The 17,800-nt window shown below is 40.7% G+C and overlaps 1 protein-coding gene across 5 annotated transcripts in view; it reads right to left on the reverse strand.

The window, feature by feature from the left end:
* LOC138288169 (golgin subfamily B member 1-like) overlaps positions 1 to 17,800 on the reverse strand; it is a 379,608-nt gene that overhangs the window by 340,518 nt on the left and 21,290 nt on the right. For 3 of the 5 annotated variants that reach the window (XM_069229482.1, XM_069229485.1, XM_069229481.1), the window contains exons 2-4: positions 11,629 to 11,786; positions 5,436 to 5,527; positions 4,845 to 4,997 (exon numbers count right to left, since the gene is read on the reverse strand). In XM_069229482.1, coding sequence (XP_069085583.1) covers positions 4,845 to 4,997; positions 5,436 to 5,525 — 243 coding nt within the window. In that variant the 5' untranslated portion in view covers positions 5,526 to 5,527; positions 11,629 to 11,786. The remainder of the gene's footprint in view (positions 1 to 4,844; positions 4,998 to 5,435; positions 5,528 to 11,628; positions 11,787 to 17,800) is intronic. The other 2 variants (XM_069229484.1, XM_069229483.1) reach the window with 1 other exon arrangement.

Here is a 17,800-nt window from a genome sequence, read left to right on the forward strand (position 1 = left end):
TCCATTTCGCTTTATTGGGGTTATAACCTTGTTTTCATCAGGCCAGGCTTGTAGAGGTAGTAGGATGTTTTCACAAAAGAGCTTGTTGCAGTAATCAAGCAAGGCAATCAACGTATAGTTTGTGGGCTAGGGCCTAAACCTTTCTTATGCAGTGGCACTAGGACTCGTCTCAATCAAGATTCCAGTACTGTTTGCCTAAGAAAACATTAACTGAACTCTGTCCGTAGCACTAAAACCCACTTCTTTACATTTATATTATTATTGACAAAGGTACTCCATTGGGCTGTGCTCTGATGAATTGTGAAAATTATTAATATGCCTTCCAATACCTTACTATTTTCATTTTAACAATATTCTTTCCATTTCCTTCCTAAGAATCTTGAGCCAATGTACCTCAGTCCATTGGAGTTGGCATTTATCTCCGTTGCCAACACATTCAGCCTATTTTGATTACCTTGGAAAATGGGATACATCCACTTGAGTTTAATTTTTTGTATTCTGGATTAGATAAATCTGCATACTATGAAGGAATGTCTATCATCATTCTCACACTTTCCAGAGCGTTAATTATCAATTTTAGGTGTTTATCCACTTCAGCACTGATTTTGACAAGCACAAAGACCCCAATGGTCTAACCTACTAGTTATCATATCAGTTAATGAACTTAAATATGAACAGCTACTCAAGAACAGCTTGGATACATCCAGGCTTTATAAAACTGATAAAATTCTAACTCATGTAGGGACGAGCTCTTCTAATACAATTAACTGTATGAGAAGAGGTCAATCCCATATGTGTAGGAAAACCTGCACAATTACCCTTAAAAAAACTGTTTAAAATACAACTGTGTGACTTTTGCAGGAAATTAGCCAGCATTCGTCCTGCACGATCAGTAGTTTTGTACTGGATCACTGTGTGAGGGATCTGCCAATAAGAGACCTGAACTTCATCAGCATAGACATTGCTAGCGGGATTCTGGGATTTGGATCCTCAATGTTTCATGGTAACTTTGTTGTGCGCATATTTTGGCAACTATCTCCTTCAACAGTTCTCCATCTGTTACTATGTAAGAAATCTGGGACCGATGTACAAAAGTATTTTGCAGCTACAAAGGCTCTCAGTTACAAACTAAAAGGGGATGGGTGCTTCACCTCATATTTCTGATTTGAAATGCTATGTATCAGTGGTTTGTGACCACAACTTTAATCACAATCCAATGATCAGCTACCAACTCTATAGTTGTGGGGGTAACTGATTTGCAAAGGGCAAGCTGACCCTTGGAACAGCTTCTCCTTTGCGAACTGCGTCGGATGACCATGGTTGAAGCAGACACTGCAAGCTCTCCCACCGTCATTTATTCCAAGTGCTATATTCCGAAGAAGGAGGGAGTGAGAAGTGATACAGGGTTCGCTCACCTTCCCAAATATCTAACCATTCAAAAACAACAGGAAGGAACCGCTACTGTGCTTAGCCTACCTCTCCATACTAACCCAAGGAGATCACTCTATGGTATTAAAAGGGCTCTCACCCACTGGGATTCTAGGTGTGATTCTTAATCAAACATTAGAGTCCCTGTCCAGATACCCAATTTATCTGAATGGGCTCACTCTTGGTAGCCAAAGGAGCTCTTTGGTTATTGGGTGGGATCCTTGATGTAAAAAAAGTTTAATAGTCTAAGATATCCTGAGTGTTAATTTCATTTTCAAATGGTATGCTGACAGAGTTAAAAAGAACAGGTGGGGAAGCAGAAAGAAAATTAGTGTATTCTGTATCCATGGGTCAACATGTTTAGTAATCACACCAATGCCTCACTGAGCTAGTTGGCTTTCATCAGTACGTCACAAGGATCTCGTTAGTATCTTGTTTGTGTGCATTCGGTTGTGAAGCTTCCATCTGCCATACTCATACATGCCACACAGAGTGACTCATGTGGTCTCTATGTTTGCATTTCTTTGGTAGAGTCCTATTTAGAGCTCCATGAGAGTAAGGAGGCAGGTGAGACCCTCTAGTCAAACGTTCAAAGGTCTCTTCCCAGCCAGGAACCTATTTGGTTCCTCCTTCTCCCACATCTTGATGCAGTGGTATGTGAGGTCCTGATGAAGGCCAAATAGCCCAGTGAGGAATCAGTGTGATGGGTGAAACATGCCGACCCAGGGATACAGAGGATACTAATTTCCTTAGTCCAACTGCACCTGTCTTAACTCCCTCAGGGTGCCCTTTGAATTTAAAATTAACCCATGGACACCTTAGACAATTTTAAATATAGGATCCCTCCCAATACCCAAAGGCTTCCAAGGTTGAGCTGTCCAGACCTATTGTAGTTGAGGACTCTATGATGTGGCATGGCACTGGAATTCCAGTGGGTGAGTCCTTTTAATACTTTAGGGTGATCCCTTTGGGCTGGTATGAAGAGATAGACTAAGCACGGCAGGGGTTCCCTCCTGTTGTGTTTTTTCATATTCATTCAAAGTGACAATAAAAGAAGAAAAAAAAAACATATGTCTTAAACAATTAGCGGAATCAAGGACTGCAGTCCTTCAAATGTCTCCAACCCTGCATTGATATGCATTTACTTGGGTTAGCAGAATCCCTTCGGCCTAATTAATATTCATTAGGCAAACAGGTTTACAACCTTCTGTGAATTCAACGGGCGATATGACTGATCAATCTCGTGGCAAAATGAAGTTCAGCATACAAACCACTTGCAGTGCAATTTTCAAATGCTGATTTGTGACAAGGGTTTTGACCATCAATCTCTGCTGTAGTGTCTGCCACAATATTCCTCTTTCAAGATGTACATCAAGGCTTGTGATAAGTTTGCATAACCGTCTGTTACTTATGATGGTTTAAATGATCAACTTCTAGCTAACAAGTGTGTCTTGTACTTATTTGATTCATTTAAAAAGAGTCACTTGCATTCAATCATGATAAGTAAATTAATGGCATAACCTAGTATACACAATGCCAAATTCTCAAGCCTAGGAGGAGGAAGTTAATAGTAGTTTTAAAGAACCTGAGTCAAAATTAAGCCGCATATGCCTTTCTGTATTAAAACTGTGGTACTGAGAGACAAAAGTTAGGAAGGTCATGATTTGGTTGCAAATGGACAGTGTGACTTTAGCTTTGAACACTAATGCTCAAAAAGCATCAAGAAAATGCACCCTTAGTGGCAGAAAGATCAGAAAGTGATAGCTGAGCAGGTGAAAAAATCTCTCCTAACCAGGGAGCAGCATTCAGCTTACAGTATTTATCAGTGTGAGTTTGTGTATATAAAGGAGAAGTCATAACCAGATTTGGCTACCTTAACTTTGGTCAATATTTCCCAGTTAGAGAGAGGGAGTTTTTCTGTGTAGCCAGTCTTTTAAAGTGCATATATTTAGGGAATAAATTAAGTATTCTGTAAAGAATTATGACCGGAAGCACAAAGTAAAAATGGCCCTCGGTAACAAATGCTCCTGTTTTCTCTAAGCGAAAGACTCACTCAGCACCTGTAAGACAAACTGTGTTAGTCTTGAAGCTCTCCTAAAACTGGCCCAATTTCAGTTCTATGGTGGACATTTAATCCAGAAATGCAGTAAAATATACTTTGGGCATTTACTGGCCTGGTGAAGTGGTCGTCCATCTTTGATAAGGACAAAGTAAAAAACATGAGCAAAGTAGGATACATTCCGGTGGAAACTGAGAGTTAACAACTTTTCTGACATGCACCTAGACCCCCAAATATTCAGAACTGTAATCTGTGTAAGATTCTGGAGTGTCGGAAACACAGAATGCAAAAGAACACGGTAAGTAAGTTTAGAAGTCTGGGATCATTATTTTAATGAAAGATGAATTGGGTACAGTTAGTGAAAGATGAATGAGTTCAGAGTATCATCTTTTTTTCTGTAGAAAACCATGCATGAGCCTGAGACTATAAGAGCTATTTTCTAACCAACCCTACAAATCAGCAGGATTGCTCCAGGAAGAAAATATTCCAGGTAGAACTACCTACACCTCACAGAAGGCCACTTTATTACCACAGCATGGGTGCCTACGTCACATCAGGGAGTCCTACCTCATCACATTTCTTTCTCATAGTTTGCAACTGTATTAGAATTGCCATTGACTGAGTATCCCATTGGTGGTTATAGACTGAGGGAAATGTGAGCTGCATCCATATTAAGTTAACTAGTTACAAGAGTGGAAACCATAGTCTATACATGTAGTACTTAGCCTTCAGATGAAGAAGAGGCATGTTGCAGCTGTTTCCAGACTTTCACAAATGCATTAAAGGACTAATCTCAAAACAAGGCTTTTGAATTGTCAGGCTTTGGCAGGACAAGGGAGATTACTCCTTCCACCTTCCGCCATTCAAGAAAAAAATCAAGAATTCATTACTAGAAGTCTTGTTTGATGACGTAAACAAGGGGCTGACATCAAATAGGACTACTATGTTTTTAGCTTCCAATACTACAGAATAAACACAACATAACAAAGATATAGGTCATCAATGTAAACACTGACCATCAGCACATTAAACATGCTTCTTGGCAGTGTGAACTCTACACAAAATGCCTATTGTACCACAATAGCTACTCTCACCTCCACACACATCTCTCATACTCCATATGCAAATCCAGAGAATACTCTTCATCTGAATGCACATTCACAGGTTCTGTCTCAGAGTCCTACATGCATCATGCAAGAAGCTGATGTTCCAAAAAACAGATGCAGACACCACACCCAAGCAACTGTACCAAAACTGGAAATACTCCCTATGAATTAAAAACTATGCAAATACAAATCTAAACTTGCAGTGCAAGGGTGCATGGTATACTTTCTTTTTACAGGTAAAGCCAACATACCTTCAGTTTTACATCTTTCTGCTGTAGCTGGGAATCCTTGTCCCGTATTAAAGTCTTCAAGTGAACCACCAACTGCTCTGTCTGAGCCAGGCGCTCAAGCACATCCTCTGGAGCATCCTCCATGACTCCTTGACCTGGCCCGGAATCATGCCCCTGAAAGAGAGAGAGCAGAAGTTAGTAGAGTCTTGGGAAGCTTTATGCTCAGAAATCAGCCCATAAGACCCAACTCTGAAGACTCCCCCAGTGTACCCTTGTAGTTCAGAACTGACTTATTAGTTGTCCATTACCAAAATCAGTACTGTACTTTATCTACCCCACAACCTGTATTTCAAGAAAATAATTGTCAAAAAGCTTCCTTAAAAACTTTTGCTAACTCCGTCTTGTAGTTTTGGTGCTCCACAAATATATGCAATTGTACCGGTTCAGCACTGACCCACATACTCACTATTGCCAAACCAATCAATGCATGGCATCCCAAGTCTACGCCTGTGGCTCATTCCAACATCCCAGCTACATTAAGTGCCCCAGCAGTACATTCAGACCCTCTGTTATGCACCCTGCACTCCGCAATGAGGACATCATAGGACTTACAGCGGCTGAAGCCTCCGGGTCCCCATCATCGCCATCCCCTGAGAGTTCGTGGAGGACTGTATTCGCTAGTCCTGAAAGACGACTCAGCATCTCTACAGCAAGAAAGTAATGCATATGACCATCATCTGCAGTATGATGAGGCTAGGGTGTCTAATTCGGCAATTATGAAGCATTCAACAGATAATGTGGCCCATGAGAGACAATATGTCATGAATATTATGTCACAGAGCAAACACAGTTTAAAGGTTGTGTCATGACAACGCATTCACCATGTATTCACTTGAGATCACTAAGCAGACACCATGCAAGGGAAATCAAATTAATCACTATGTAATAGGTGTCACAACACAGTAGGCTACTGTTTTAAGAGTGTAGATCACAGAACAGAGCATTTATCGCCAGAGAAGACACAGTAAGCAATGACTGTTACGAAGAAGCAGAGCCAGTGCAAAACAATACCACCCTCCTCCTCAAATCCATGATTTATTCATATTTACTTTAGTTATGGTAGATCCTCAAAGTAAAGCTGAGGTCACTTTTTGATTTGACAATAATCATTATGGGCCTACAATTCAGTAGCTCTGGCCTAGAATGCGTGACTGCTTTCAGACCACTGATAGTGAATGATGAAAGAGAATAAGAGAAGAGAAACACAGGAGGAGACAGCAGAAAGACAGGAGAATAAATAGAGAATCAACAGGAGACTAGAGAGAGAGAATAGACAGAAGAATGAATGGAGAGATGCTAGAGAACAGAGGGAGAAAATGGAGAAGCAGAAGAAGGGAGAAGTAGGAAAGAAGAGGCACATGTCTTAATAGACAAGAGAAAGGAGAGAAGCAGGAAACGAAAGAAGACAGTAACAAACAAAACTTGAGGGAGCCTCTAGCAAGATGCAGGAAAGGGCCTCCCTCTGGACTCTATCAGGAGCTCACAGGCCAGGGTACTGTACCTAGGGGGCCCCTGGAGAGTGCCCACACCTCCGCACTGCGGGGGCTGCGTGGGTCTATGGTACACCACTGGAATAAGAGGAGTGAGTGAAAGGGCAAAAAAGCAGGATAGTTGAGGCAGGAGAGAAGTGAGAGAGAACAGAGACATTGGAAATAAAAAGTGTAGTATGCACTGTGCCAGTGTATCCGTGGCCCTGTGGAGAAAGAACTGCTTAATGGCTGCTCAAAATACACCTTCAAGTGGAAGTCCCCTCTTTCCATATTGCCTAGAATCAAGCTGTCCCTGAGGTTTCCTGCTCCCAGATATAAGCATTAGCCTAATACAAAACCTCTCTACATACCATGGTGCTTTGTGTGCGAAAATAATTCCTGGACTGCATGAAGTAAATATTCCATTCAGGATGAACAATCTGGAATGGAGGCTTTAATGAGACCAAGGGAGGCAGCAATAGGAACTACAGACCATGCAAGTGTGTGCCTAGCAAGAGAGTGCCAGGTCTTCCTCAGTTCTCAATCTACTCTTAGGGAAGACTGGGAGAAGACTGGGACAGCGCCAGAGGAACAGCAGCTTACGGCGAGTCTTCTGATAAATCAGCTAATAAATTTTAACCTCTATTGAACTATGGCTCTTGCAGTAATTGTGTTGTTCTCTTTCAGAATGACTTGGACATCTGCATTGTCTTACAGCAAGCAATGTGTCTCTTTGTTGATGAATCAACAAGAAGAAGCAACACAACACTTTTTATCAACAACAGAAACTCAGAAGCAGCTCTGGAAACCCATTTGCAGGAATCTGAAGTAAATAGTCTACCCAAGAAGAGGTGAGACCAGCTTGCATTGAACCACTGCTGCTACAGGAGGCAATCCTAACATGAGACAGAAAAGCTAAGTCTGCAAGGCAGGGGTGCCATACGTTTCACCTTAAATGGCTTGAATACTGGAAAAATTGAGGACCAATCCCGGACCCAAACTCACTAAAGACAAAATCAAAGACTAATTGACAGCGATTAGTTTGCACACAATACCAAGCTGGGTCTCATAGCACTGGCCTTGATATTTATGTAGCCCAAAAGACAGGTTTTCATCTTATTCTTGAACATCAGTGTGAGGAAGGCCCTGATATCTACTGAAAACATGTTCAAGAGTTTAAAGACCTGCATTGAAAAGTAGGGTCCTTCACGAGAACTAAGATGGTATTTGATATCAGGCAACAAGGCTCTGTTCCTGCTGCCTAGACTGCAGCGTGTTAAGTATGAGTGTAGAAACGAGGATAATTCAGGTTCATCAGATTAAGTGTCTTTCGGGCACAACAATGGAACTTAAATGGATTGCGGTCCAGCACCAGCAGCTAATGCAGTGCGCTATAGGTATCCTATTTCTGGTTACGTTTACAAAATTTCCGAGACCCCACATTTTGCGCTCTTTGACACATCATATTGAGAACTTACAAATGCCAGAATAGAGGACTTAACAGTTGTCCTGGTTGGAGATTTCTGCTACTCTAACCACTAAGAATCAATTTATTTCAGACAGCTGAAGGCGGATAGGTTTTAATCTTTAATCACTGAACTTACTGAAGTATGAAAAAGAAAACCTTTGTTTTTTACTTTATATATAGGATGCTGTTTCAGACTGAAAGTTTATGTGGTGAAATGGGCGCTATTGAGGATCTGCCTTTGAGGCAGAGGATGATAATCTCCATTCTCGAGCTATTCAACTGAAGACAATCTGGAGTGTACTCCAGAATTCAGGTCTGGTGCACAATGAGAAGTGAACCACTGATCCACTAGGTTACAATGGTTAAAAGTATGAAACACCACTTTACGTTCCAATAGCACAAGCAAGGTGACTGACCCCTCAATAAGAGTATGGAGTATTCTGTCCTAGAATTCTAGCAAGGCAGTCTCGGTCCCATGCAGTGATCTAAATCCTGGAACGAGATGCATTATTTGCTACAAGCTAAGGAAGTATTAAAGATATAAACAACTGGCCATTTTAACTAGTTTAGCTCCTATGGTGAGGTTGGTGATAGGTCACCAGTGCAATAATTTGAACAACAAGTTAAAAGGCTGATTTCTTTTTACCCAAACCTTCTTTCAAAACGCCAGACACATGAGATTCACTAATGGAAAGATAGATCAGGAGGCAGAACAGAAGAACAAGCAAAGAGGACTGCTGGGCAGGGTCCCTCAAGAAGCTACTAGTTTAAGTTTATTCAGCAGATATACTTTTTTCAACTGAGATAATATTAAGATTGAACAGGATGGTTTGTTACTGGACAAAGTAACATATTATGAGAAGAGGGCTGTGTGTCCATCCAGACAACAAATCTTTTTTATTTTATTGGCAAAGAATTACTTAAATCATTGCATATGTCTTTAAAAGCATGACACAAAAAGATAAGCATGAAATATTTAGGGCAGCAGAGACAAGATTGAAGAGAATGGGAGGCGGTACCAAAACCACTAATGCGATGATCCAAATATGACTGTTTGGGAGATAAGAAAGCTTGTTTAAGTTTGAATTGTATAGGGCTTAAAATAATCATTGCACACATACTCCATTCTACATAAACTTGAAGAGGTCTTGGGTCAGCTTCCTTCAGTCACTGTTTTTTTTTGGTCTGGAACCTTCAGCTATTAATATGAGGCATGTCAGTCATATACTGCATCAGAGCACAGGAATATTTAATCGCATGATTTTTTCAACTGGCTATCTGAGTGTGCCCTTCAACCTACACTGAAATAAACAAGGAACTATTTTACAGTCGGAACAGCCCGGGAGCACCTGAAAGTGAGTATTGACAAAACCATCAGGAAAACAGATGCTACAGAGAGAAAGGCTGCTTATTTTCTGTAGTATCCATTTTTCAGATGCTTTTGTCAGTGCTTGCTCCACAAGATTATAAGCATGGCCGCTATTGTGGTACTTTAATGTAAAAACTATAATTTCTTTACTTTTCCAAGATGGCTATCTAGATATAATCAGTCAGCAAGCAGTGCAGCAGCGCTGAGAAGAGAACTTTGACAAAGGCATCTGAAAAAACAGGTTGTGCCGAAAAGAAAGGAACTTGTTTTAGTATCCATCTTTCCAGATGCTTGTGTCTGTGCCCGGTCCCAGGTAAACAAATATTCCTGCTAAAAACTAATGGCAAACCATACAAATTTCAAACCTATTTGCATTGTGAATGTTTGTAGGTTTTCACCATGGCTTAGAAGTCTGATTTAAAGTCAAACTAATGATTGAACGCTTTTAAAAATCCAACAGACAAAGTGAAACTTAAAGAGAAGAAATATGGCAGCCAAAGAAGCCGATATATACGATGCAGAGAGGTGTGAGAATAGTTTTGAATGGGGAATACCATCTGAACAAAATACTTTGGAATCACCACGAACAAAGGACAGTAATTTATTTAGAGAGAACAAACACACAGAGAACAGTAATAGGTAAGGCGACAGGGGTACACATCTGAAGCAGCAGTTTCAGAGTAAAGAAATGAACGAGAGGTCTAATTTTATGAATACTACACTGATGAAAACAAGATATGAGGCTGAAGACATTTAGTAAAGAACTAACACAAAGTCAACATAGCAAGCTTAAAAAAGTGAAGGAGAATCGAAAACCAGGAAAGAAAAGTATCTCTGCTTCTTTTTATAATTGGGTTGAAAAGCTTTGGAAACCATCCATGCAGCACTAGCAGAGAAAGAAGCAGACACTTTCATAGAAAAAGAAACATCGAAAGAAGAAAAATAAAAAATAAAACGTGCCAATCAGCGCTATAAAAAAAGCATAGCAATACAATAATAGGACAAAACAGAAGGCAGTGGAGCTGTACAAAGAGGAAACAGAAAAATATTGGTAAAGCAAATAGGTCTTGACTTTGTGACCTACATATTTTGGCAATATTTGTTTTAACTATGCTACACAGCATCTGCAATGCTATGTACTGTGGGTAAAGTATTAAAAGAAAAATATTCGCTGTACCCACCCATGTCATTTTGTAGGCACACACAGCTTACGTGTGCATGCCTTAAAAATGACACAAAAGCATTTCTTTTAATTTTGGTTACTGATTTTTATGTTTGTTTGTTTGTTTTAAGGCGGGCAGGCGGGTAAGCGGAAGCAGCAGGAGGGAGTTTTGGGGAAATGTAAAAGTAATATAGTGGAGGGCGGGGGAAGGGTAATAACATGGGTGAGATTCGGGGGCGACAAGGCAACATTGGGGAAGGTGGGTGAGGAAACAACAAGGCAAGACGGTTAAGGAGCAAGGAAACACTGGGCAAATTAACACAGCAATTGGAGAAGCACACTGGTGAGCACAAGAAGGACGGATGGCAGGGAGAAGGACGGACTGCAGGGGACGAGAAGTCCACCATGAAGACAGCTCAAAAATGCATGCACTTTCATGGAGTGTTTCACACAAAAGTAAAAAGAACTGCTTGAAAAGAAAGCAGGGGAAGCAGCGATGCCAGCCAATAAATGGGAGTTTTTAAGTCAATGCTCGAAAGGAGCGACAGACCCAAAATTGATAGGCTGGAATATGAATAAGAAGCAAGCAAATGAGAGTGACGAGGAAAAACAACAAATGATAAGCTTAGAGCAGGTGCCAAGCCCCCTCTATGTTAATGGTAAGCCACAATATGCCTTGCAACAGACAATGCAAGAACTGTCTAGTAGGCTCAACCTAAAATGGACCAGTAATTGGCACAAGCTTACAGGCAGGGATGGAATCTTTAAACAACATAGAAAAAGTACAGTCGAAAAGATAGGCCTGACACAAGTCCCTTGCAGAACTTTAAATATCCAAAGAAGATGGAGTTCAAAAGAGGAGACTAGGTCCCCATTTCATTAGTTGCAAATAAAACATAGATAAGAACATAAGAAGATTAGAGATGAAGAGAAAAAATATTTTCACACAGTGATGAGGACAGAAAACGGACTGCAGCAGGAAGACAACACAGTGAGTACGAAGAAATTAAATAAGCCAATAACAAGATAGATCTTTAAATTTTTAGACATGTTGTTAGACATAAAATAGTGCAAAAGTTAGGAAGATTAGGAAAGTTAAGAGAAGAGGTCAATAGTTACACAGCACCTTGTCAACCATAGTGCCACGGTTCACAGCCTTTACTGTGTCCTGAAAGTAATCTGTATTTGACTTTTCATTCTAACATAAAGGCATCGCATTCAATGCACATCTAGAATAAACTACAATGTACAGGAGCAAAGCGCTTAGATTCACTCACCTGTCTCCTCTATAAAGCAGTTTACACAGTCTTATGAGGGATGGAGTAGTGATGTGCAATACACTTTCACAGAGAATGGGGCGTGCAGCAACCTGCAGGCACGTGCCATGGGCATGCACCAATTCCCTGTTGCGCCAACGAGATAAGAGAAACTGCTTCTAACAGAAAAAATATAAAATAAATTATAAAACTTCAAGTAAGAAACTAACACGGTTTCACTACCAATAACATCACAAGCCACATCCCAAAAGTTAGACACGGACACCGTGTCACTGATAGTGACATTACATCTCAGACCCAAATGCAGGCAAAATCTTAATGTTGGTACCACACCTCTAAAACAAAAAAAAACAGACATGGGTGTGACGGAGATATTTCTTTAAACGAGTACACTAACTCTCTCACTGCTGACGACATCAAACTTCAAATACAGGTAATAAAATACAATCACTACATCTCGGAGCCGAGACGGACTCACTGCCGATAGAAATCACATCAAACACGTACGTGCACATCACACTCCTGATGTCTAATCTCACAGTCAAAATCCCTAACACAGCTTCAGCAACATCAGAGACTATACTCAGCGGCCCAGTTCCTATACCATCGAGTGCTAAAGCAGTACACACCGCCACTATTACTAATCATAACACCATACATCTAGGCAAAACACACATCTCGTCGAGGAGACGACACCACTGCCAGAAGCGCTGACAGAATCTCGAGCAGAAAGGTGACAGTGGGGACACAGCAGCAGACAATACAACCCGGTGATGGACTCGCCGACACAAAATCTTTATGAACGTCACTTAACACATTCACACACCCACGACTGAAAAAGCAAAGCTCACATCCAGACGCAATGCAACTGTTTAACTTGTGAAAGCACACATTTCAAAGCCAGAAACACTGTCTCACTAAAAGACATCACACCTTGAAGTCATACAAATGCATAGCCTTGTGGCTGACGACAGCACACTAGACCTGGAAATAAAGACACCATCCGAGCCCCCCGGCTAATGATGTCACAAGTCCGAACATTACACGCTGACAACACCCCACTACTGAGGACGCCACCTAATAATCATATTGTCCGAGTCTTACAGTAAAACTAGAGCAGAAAGCAACGACCCCGTCTCACTGATGATGAAAGCACATCGAAAAGCCAACACTATCAATGTCTAACGGCTGATGACTACACATCTCCGATTTAGAAACACAGGCACTAATGACATTATAAACAGGAACACGGACAGCGCCTCACTGCTCATAGATAAAGACAAGGCGACTAGTGCAAAGCGCGCGCACACCATCATCTCACTGCTGATGAAAGCAGACTTAACCGTCACAAGCACAGACATGGTCTCACTGAAGATAACATCACAGCTCTGAATTGAACACTTGTAGTTTTTAATTTCTGCTTTAACAATGCCTCTTGTAGAATAACCTACAGAGCTTTATATGTGTCATTTCATTCTTTGCAGAGGTATAATAACAAAAGTCCTTAAAGTTGTCTCCATGCAAACACGTGGTTAGCCTGTGGTCCAGGTACCCCTAGGGATCTGCCACGCTTACTCACACAGAATAATAAAAAGTAATAAAGGAGTTCCTTTGTTCTGTAGATGTGAAGAAATGTGAAATTAGAGGCTAAAAATTAAGCTGGTATCCTCAGATTAATTAATGGGAGTAGTGCAACGGCATCAAACAGAAAGTAGTGATGGGTGGTTTCAAATTAAATTTGAAAAAGAGCCAAACTTCCAGTTAAAATATTAATATTTATTTCTGAATCAAATAAAATATTTAATTTTTGTGTATTTGTTTGATGAGTATGTGTTTTTTGTTTCCTTTACTGTTTTGAGGTTCAAATCATCGAAATCCCTTAGGCCAGAGTCCCAAGATAACAATATTGACTCGGTAGGGGTCCCTCGATTCCAGTAATGATTCAGTAGGGGGTGCCCAGATTTCAGTAATGATTCAGAGGGGGTCCACAGAAGTCAAAATGTTAAGAACTACTGCTTTAGCTACTATCCAACCCATCCTATGCCCGACAGGTTCCTATACTCATGATCAGATCACAATTCCAGAGGATCTGGCACGTCTCAATAATAATAAGACCGAAACACTGAACCCCGTCCACATCATATCGTAGGAAAAGAAACATGGACATTATCTCACAGCCAGCATCGTCCCAACCCTAAACATACATCCCAGATGACACACTACATCAAACAACAGCTGATGACATTAAACCCTCCAAGCACACCAACCCACAACAAACCACATAATCTACAACTTCCCAGTACACTTCCCACAGCTAATGGCTTCACCCTTTCTGATCAAAACATCTTGCCCCAAAATGACATCTCTCCTCCTTCCTGTCAATTATATTTTTTATTTCGGCCTTCACTTGCTTTTTACCCTGTTAGCATAAGTTATATGCCCCTTTGGTTTTCTTTTGAATGCCTCGTGGAACTTTCAAGCTCAGCACTACACTAGGGCAATATTGTTTTTTTTCAACGTTTTCTTTTTAGGCAAATCTAATCTAAATCTAATCTCTTCTGTCAGGTCTTCCTCAAACTATGTTTCCGACACTAACAACAATCTTCGATTCAGCAGCTGGATCGGTGATGCATCCTTGCAAATGTGAAAACATTTCTTTTGTTCACCTATACCCATGCTCTCCTCAGCAGTTGCACAGTCTTAATCAGTGAATCTGGTGAAGAAACTAGTTATTGTATGGAAACAATGATGTACAATGACTTAACATGCCATTGTTCCACCATGTTAAACTTTCCAACCAAGATTTCCTGCTCTAAAGTTCAGAAGCTTTTTGCCTGTTGGAATTTACCTGTCTTCAACATTTTTGCTAGTTCAAAAGCCCTTAGAAAAACACAGTTTCAAAATGGCCTTTTTATGAACTATTCTAATATCCCTTATTCACAAGTTTTATGCACTCATCTTTTTTTCTCATAAATGTTTCTTGTATTATTTCTTTCATACCTTCATTTAGTCATTTTGTTTTCTGTTTTGCTTTCATTCCCTTTCTTCTCTTTTGGGTATGGCATTATTTTGACAAACTCCTATGCACACTACCGCAGAGACACTGCCGAAAAAATATTAGAAATCTTGGAGTATCCAGAGCCACCCTAGCACTAGAGCTTAACCTATTCTAAATATCTTGTCATTGAACTTATAATATGCCCAGAGAACTCAGAATATATTCAGAGACACTAAATCATTACCAGGGAAATACACAACGAATCTATTCTCGCTGAACATCTTATCTGTGCAAAGACTCTCTATTACTAAACAGCTCATATTGCCTTAGTTTGTCCAATACTGAGCTTCATCTCTGAATTGGTCTGCTCATGGCCTCTGTTTTACTGCACTTCCCAAACGGAAAGGGTCTCTCTCCATAACCGAATGTTCAGAGTCGCTCCTCTCCATAACCGAACAGGTAAACTGCTCAAAGCCACTCCACTTCCTGCTTACAGCTCAGGTGTGAGGTAAGTAAACTGTAACAAACGGATTGTTTACACATACAACCCAACAAGCGAAAGCAAAGGTCAAAGAAAACACAAAGGAAAGCAACATGCGGAAGTGAATGACAGAGTGTGTACACAGCAGAGGGTAGATGTGTTCTAGGGAGGGGAGACAGCAGAGTGTAATGGGGTTCTTAGAAGGAGAGAGCATGGCCTTATGCAAGAGAGATGTCAAACATGGTATAATGGAAAGGAGACTGAGCAGGGATGGGACAGGAGAGCGAAAAGAAAGTTAGCATGCACAAAGGAAAAGAGATAGACATGCTGCAGAAGAAGGGAGAAAGGAACAAACATACAGTGTTGCCACCGTTCTAGGCAAGGGCAACCACAGATATGGCATACCTAAACGAGATAAGGAGACATAGAACAGAAATCCAGCTGTGATTCCCAACATTTCTCAGACAATACCAATGAGTATGAGGATGGGTTATCTGAGGTAGGCTTGATGAAACTATCTAGAATTTGGAATGGTTTCTGAGATCTTGACAAATTATGCCTTCCAGGCCTGTGACTTTTCATAGTGTGAAGACAACCTCATTGCTAGACAGACTAACATCAAAACTAACACTGACCCAAATGGATTTGCTGAACTCCTGCTACTAAATCTTTCCTCTCCTTTTGATGAGGTTCACTAGTTACACATGTGATGGCATAGCAATAGTCAATAACACGAACAAATATACCCTAACATTATTCCATGTTCGGGGGAAAATAATATCCTTGAGAGTATACTAACTATATGTTCTTCAGAGAATGAGGTCCAGAATGGGAGTCCAGACTGATCTTGGGGTCAAAGAAGACTTGGATTAGTACAGTTTTTTTTGTACTGAGGTGTTAGAGTTTGGTAAAGCATATATATTTGCATATATATGCCAAGAATGCATGTATGGACTGTATGCTTGTAAAATATGGAAGAATTTGAGCCTCAAGAATGCTCTTGAATTTAGGATGATACAAAAAGAGGTAGCAAACAAAAAGGATGCTGTGTTAAAGCTGTTGAGTGGGTCTAGTTTGCTAGACAGGAGTCCCAATATGTTACAAAGCATTTTCTGGTGAGATACCTAGTTTCACTTTTAGGAAGGAAAGAGATTAGAAGTTGAGTGCGTCGTGAAGTGATGAGAAATGACTGACTAAAAGCAGTGACTAGGGACAGGATCATTCCTTGCATTCCAAATTATCCAAGCTGACAATGCATGCTAAAAATTCAGAACAAAAGGTCAAAATTCAGGACAAGACGTCAACTTTATGGGCACACCTAAGGAGATAAAGCAGTAATACAAAAGTAAGTCAGTGAACTCTAGCTTGTGGTACACTACATCACCAACAGAGCAGTGAACCACACCCTATGACACAGAGCTGCTCACACCCAATCCACTGTGCACCATACAATGCACTGAAATACCCCCTCTTTTCATACAATGCCTGTGGCCTCCAGTTTCGAAGCAAATAGTTACGGTAAAGCATTTGAAAAGGTCTATTCTTGACAATATGCCCTCAAGTACACATTCGCAGTGCATGCTCACGTCTCACACTGGCAGAACCCTAAAGCACTTCATAGATTTTTCTTGGTACTCGTATGTCTTTGATAAAGAAACATAATTTGTCTAAAAGCGGTCATCATTAACACTGATGCCCACTCTTCAACAAAAGTACTGACAGCTAGGAGGTGGGCTGAGAGGTGGGGGATAAAGTGAGGGTACAAGTGGTGTGTTTAAATGAATAAATTCACATTAGACCATTGCATAAAAGTGGCATTTCCTGGCATACTTTGAGCAACTATGGTAGCCATAGCAGAACGGACATCATTTCTGACATTTAGCAGATCCAGGGAACAACTCAATAAATGAGTAAATAAGTGTTTATAACAAGACATGAATCCAATTAGTCCTTTACTTAGAACCAATCAGAGGGGGTTTGGGGCATACAGCAAACCATGGGGGGGTATTTACAATCTTCAAATAGTTCAGGGGATGGAGATGTACCAAGAACCAGAACGGGATTTTATCAGCTCTTAAGAAATATAGGAAGAAGGCTTCATACACTCATACGAATCTAAAGAAGGAGCATTTAACACTTGCCATGCAACTTAAGCACACATTATCTAAGAACCTTTAGGAGAGGGAATTTGCTGTCTGCTATAAACCAAAGAAGAGGGATTTACTGTCTAATAACTATAGAGTGGGAATTTTAGGGCTACATGTACGTACGTTTTGCGACTCGCAAATTGGTCGCAACGCTATTTGTGACTGTGCAAAAAGTGAAATGGTATATTCCAATGCCATTTCGGAGTCCCAAATGGTGATGCAACCAATTACTGAATTGCAAATATGTGCAACTCGTGATTGCGACTCGCAATTAAGAAATTGCAATTTGAAGGTCGCAAACCGCATGTACAAGGCAGTCGCAAATTGCAAATAGTCACAAAAAGCCCGTTTTGCACACCCAAATTAGCATTGATTCCAAACAGGTGGTAGCCAGAACCAAAGTATAAAAGCAGACCCAGAAGGCATCTGGGTTTCTCAAAATTGCTGCACTCCACGTGATTGCATGGAGGAGGCAAGTCCAGGCTGCCCAGCAGAGGAGGAGGAGGCGGAGACAGGAGAGGATATACAGAACCAGGCAGACCATAT

Source organism: Pleurodeles waltl, chromosome 4_1, assembly GCF_031143425.1.
Source record: "Pleurodeles waltl isolate 20211129_DDA chromosome 4_1, aPleWal1.hap1.20221129, whole genome shotgun sequence".
NCBI lineage: Eukaryota > Metazoa > Chordata > Amphibia > Caudata > Salamandridae > Pleurodeles > Pleurodeles waltl.